Raw genomic sequence first — 4,668 nt, 5'->3', positions numbered from 1 at the left:
CAAGTATTGTATACTGGATGCATTTCAGCAACTATGAGCACGGCATTCTAGATTCGAATGGAGGTAAAGACCTTGTTACAACGAAAATGGAATAACCTTGCTCCTTATATAATATGATTGAAAAAAGACGCTATTTAAGTACGTATATTTTGTGTGATTATAATTATTTTTTGTTATATTGGAGTGGATGATTTGAGTATTGGCCTTATACAAAACTAATATTGGGGGCAAAAATTGAGAGTGAACGTAGATGGACCTCTATCTTATGACTGGCCAACATTGTAGAATTTACAATATATGCCCTGTCCACCATGTTTCGACTTCGATTATTCAACTCGCCCCATTCACCCCACCGAGAACGGGTAAGTTATAATCGTTTTGAAAAAGTGGTGCAGGAGGATTAGGACATGTACGTATAGTTACTAGTGGGTGCGCAAATTCGCACATCTCCAAAGACGACTATGTAGGGGAAGGCAACAACACCAACAAATGATAACGTCAATGATACACTGATAAAATAGTATAAATGGCCAGCCAGCCACTTTCCTATCTTCAAGTCGACCCCCTTAAAACGCCGACTCTGAAGGATAACACATAGCATAAAGAATACTCAGCCATCTCCACGTTATTTTCGTTTCAAAACAAGTCGACAGCCAGTATCAACCTATCTGTCAAGAGTTTCAAACCTTACCACGAAGCTACACAAATTTATCAATACCACACTGGCGAACTTGGCTGGTTACAGCCGTACATTTCGAATATGGAAGGCCTTTTGACACACGATCAACCCTTTAATTTCTCCGAACCCGATATAATCAATGAACTCTTAAGCGGATTAAGTGCTCCTTATCCCAGAGGAGAACAAAACGACGCCTTTTTGAACCCAGACATAGATTTCTTGAATCTTGAGGCTCCGGCTTTTGATATTGGAAACTTGTTACCGTGGGGGGTTGAAGCGTGGGACCGGGTGGAACAGGCCGCCAATGACGGCTCTCGTTTCGCGATCGGTTACCCACTTCCTAGCTATAGTACGCCAATGACGGCTGCAAATCTGCCCGAACATGAAGCTCGAAACGTTCAACAACTGCAACTGCAAGGATCTTCGGACCCTTCCGTTTATGCATCTCGTACCGGTAGATTTGATCTTGTGGTTGAATCAGAGCCTGGGCCAGCTCGTCTTCCAGCTCGTCAATCACCATACAAATATACTGGACAACATAATAACTCACATTCCAGCCATACGGAGCTTCGCAGCGATGATAGTTCTCCTGATATCCCTATGCTCCCGTCCAACATCGCCTTCATGACACCCCCTCCCGAACCCAACGGGAATGGGGAAGAACTGAAAAAGGAAGAAGCGCTTCCGGGCAACAACAATCCGGTGCCAGCGGGCTCAACCACTGGTGCCAAATTCAGGTGCACCCATCCCAAATGCAAACGGACAAAAGGTTTCACAACCTTACCCAGCACCGAAGACTAGTTCATAAGGAGCCCATTCCGATCATAAGATATAGATGGGGAACCCCGCCGGAGGGGGACTCGGGAAGGAAGACGCAGCGGAGAAGAGGGGCAACGGCAGGGAGTGTGTAGCGAATGAGTGAGCCGTGAGGTGGGGACGAATAAGCTGGAAGCATTAAACCCTGGGGACGAGGCTCTGCAAGCTGTTTTTCGCCACCCACCACATAATCCCAGCCTTGGTCCGATACATGCACGGCCCACCATGCGCTCTCCCTTCCTCGGGAAAAGAGAAACAAAGGTTTCAGACCCATGAAACACGTGCGCTCTTAATGGTAGTTCTGTAAACACCAATAGACCATCCCCTAATAAAGGCTGGTCGAGGTGGCCGTGTCGAGGGAGTTGTGAAGTCCGTATAACAAGTCAATTTTTTTTTATTGGAGTGCTATCTTACTCAGGTGCCAGTGCTAGTGGCTAGTTGCATGTATGGAGATATGTTTACCTGTATTCTTAGTGCTACTTTTTCAGGGTGGAACAATACAACATTATCTTTTGTTGGGAGATTAATCGTGTCCGCACTCGATCACTCTGCGCATGGTGGCCTTCAGAAGTAGTTGCCTCAGAAGGCCGCGTTTCAGATCCAATTATTTATATCCAATCATTTGTGAAAGATCTATTATAAGATGTAGACCTACGGTTAGTACTAGTAGACCAGAGAGCTATCTAAAGGTTTGAGTCAATGATCGGGTGGATATTTGCCACCTCACTCGGTCTCAAAGGGCATGACAATCTGTCATTAGGTCAATGAAACCCATTTGTAACAAACAACCCCTGAGTTGATGGTCGCCCTAACGTGACGTCTCTAGTAGTCAGAATCTTCTAGAACTCAAGAAATGTAGATCATTTCCGAGAAGGTCAGCCCATAATTATAAGCATGCACTTATTCCTAGAATGAAATTTGTGTTAATATCTAAACTTAAACCTAACCTAGGGAATTAGCTACATATATATCTCCGAAACGGGGGAGTAGCCAAGTAAGCAGATGGGATCTTCAGCTCACCGCGAGGCAACTACGGTGCTTACATCCCCTTTGGTTACCTGTGTCGTACAGAGTGGCGATTTTTATTTACAGGGATCTGTTATAGGGGGAAACAGAACGGCGAGAGCTAGCAATTCCAGTGGCAACAGATAATACAAGCACAGACGGACTATAATAAGAGTTGGATACGTTTTTACTGACAAATTGCCCGAGCCTTCTTTCAATCGTAGTATTCGACTCGGAGACATGAGCCGTGCCGGCGTTCTTAATGAGAGTAAGCCCAGGGCTCGGTCTGCCTCGGACTGCCGAGTGATAATCTATGATTATATATTTAACATTGGGAATTGTGTTCAAAATCATTTATAAGAGTACTATGTAGCTCATTCTTCAATTATCTCATCAGCGCCTGTATGTATCTGACTTGCAAACCACCATTTGTTGGCTCTGTTACAAGTAATCAGTCCTTTCACTCAGTCTACGCTGTATTTGAGTGAACCAAATGTGGCGTCAAAGGTTCTTGGCATGTCTTAATCTTGCCAAGGACGTTCATGTCAAACTTTAACCCGGCTAACCATCCCAACGTTTGATACAAAACGGCTTTAGTCTACTAGATATAACCCTATAACCAATCGCATAATGAACGAAACCACGGATTTTATATTGAGCGCAAATTATCAGTACGCAGTCGCTAGGTGCCTGAATCCGACCAAAAAGTCTGGATCACAGGCCATCACTCGGCCACCAGCGTGTGCGTGAAAAAAAGAGCTAAACTTCATGATAACCAGGATTCTGTAGCGTAGTGGAAGCGCGTCTGCTTTACAGAAATCGCAGAAGGCCGCAGGTTCGAACCCTGCCAGAATCATGAAATATCACCTAGTACCTGATTACCATCCTATCCGAAAGGATTGAAGGTACCGGGCCAGGTTTTTTTTTTTTTTTTTTGTTAAGCAGGTTTTGGATCGGATTGCTACTATTTGACGGGGCGGGTCAAGTATTCTCCGAAGAAGGAATAGTGCGTCATGCCGGTATGGAGGGAATATAAGAGCATTCTAGTCTCATCAAGGAAATTCCCTGGTTCTAATTCTGAACACATAACCTTGCAGTCGTTCATCGTCGCTTGACGGATATGTACTGCCAGTTGACGAACAGGGGCTTTAGGCCAGTATAAACGAACAGAACCAGAGATCTCGCAGCTTGGCTACTACTTGACTGTTTCTTTCCATAATTGGAACCCCTGCTCGTCAAGTGGCAGAATTCGTCAAAAAAGAGTGAACGACTATCCACTCAATTGATCTACAGGAACTTCTTCACCCTAATCTACCCCCCGTGAACCCTTGGTCGAGTTTTTTTTTTATAGATATTAGTCCAGCGGTAGCACTGTCCAGTTCAGCCTTAACTAAAAGTCCGAATAACAAGAACACTAGCCATAGTTTCTACATGTAGTTGGGGTAACAGTAGAGTCCACATATGTAGATTCGATGTCTCTGTTCGCGGTATTTATCTATTGGGGGAAATATAGTATTTCTTTGGCGGTTAGGCCAGATTATCAGATTACCTAAATCGTACCTGTATATATACGCAAGCATATCGAATTTCTTGGAGGCCACAAAGAGATGTTTTACAATATCGTAGCGTTTTTATATCATGCCTGATCTAGAATTAACCTGACGATTCCAATCCGGCCTGACTGTTTAGTGGTGCTAAGGTCGCCAAGACCGTCAATGATACTTTTGCCGCTTTTTGGGATTTGGGCTGGTGTGGTAAAAGTTGTGGTTGGGGCGGTGTCAAGGTTTGATGATGCATTCTTGATGGGCTTTTATGAATTATATGTGTGTATTTTTTTGTGTTTTTATGACTATAAATACATTGATAGCGACTGACTGGGTGGTGACACACAAAGACAAACACCCCGGTGAATGATATTAAACAAAAAAAGGGGTGTAAGAATAGGTCTAGAGCTCTTGATCCTGATATGTAGGTAGGAGTTGGGAAATGAAATGGAGAGACATTTCAAATAATCATTCGGAGAGTTTTACCCAACCCTAATCCCAATCTGAATCTAGTTCCCGTTTTCCGCTGAGGTAAGTAGATCAACAAGTTCTGGAAGAATATAAAGTATATACTTATGTATGTAAATAATCAATTCATCTTCTTATATTCCTATCGCCCGTTCA

General features: G+C 43.7%; 1 protein-coding gene across 1 annotated transcript; it reads right to left on the bottom strand.

Annotated features, from left to right (window-relative positions):
• Nucleotides 1-1,019: 1,019 nt before the first annotated feature.
• On the bottom strand, nt 1,020-1,305 carry LAJ45_05347 (uncharacterized protein; the record flags this gene model as incomplete). Its single annotated transcript, XM_046114918.1, has 2 exons — nt 1,020-1,177; nt 1,230-1,305. 2 exons carry the CDS (start codon nt 1,303-1,305, stop codon nt 1,020-1,022), a joined length of 234 nt encoding a protein of 77 aa, XP_045971955.1.
• Nucleotides 1,306-4,668: the final 3,363 nt, after the last annotated feature.

Source organism: Morchella importuna (assembly GCF_003444635.1).
Source record: "Morchella importuna strain M04M26 chromosome Unknown Morimp01GS014, whole genome shotgun sequence".
Lineage (NCBI taxonomy): Eukaryota > Fungi > Ascomycota > Pezizomycetes > Pezizales > Morchellaceae > Morchella > Morchella importuna.
This window is presented reverse-complemented; position numbering and strand designations above follow the sequence as displayed.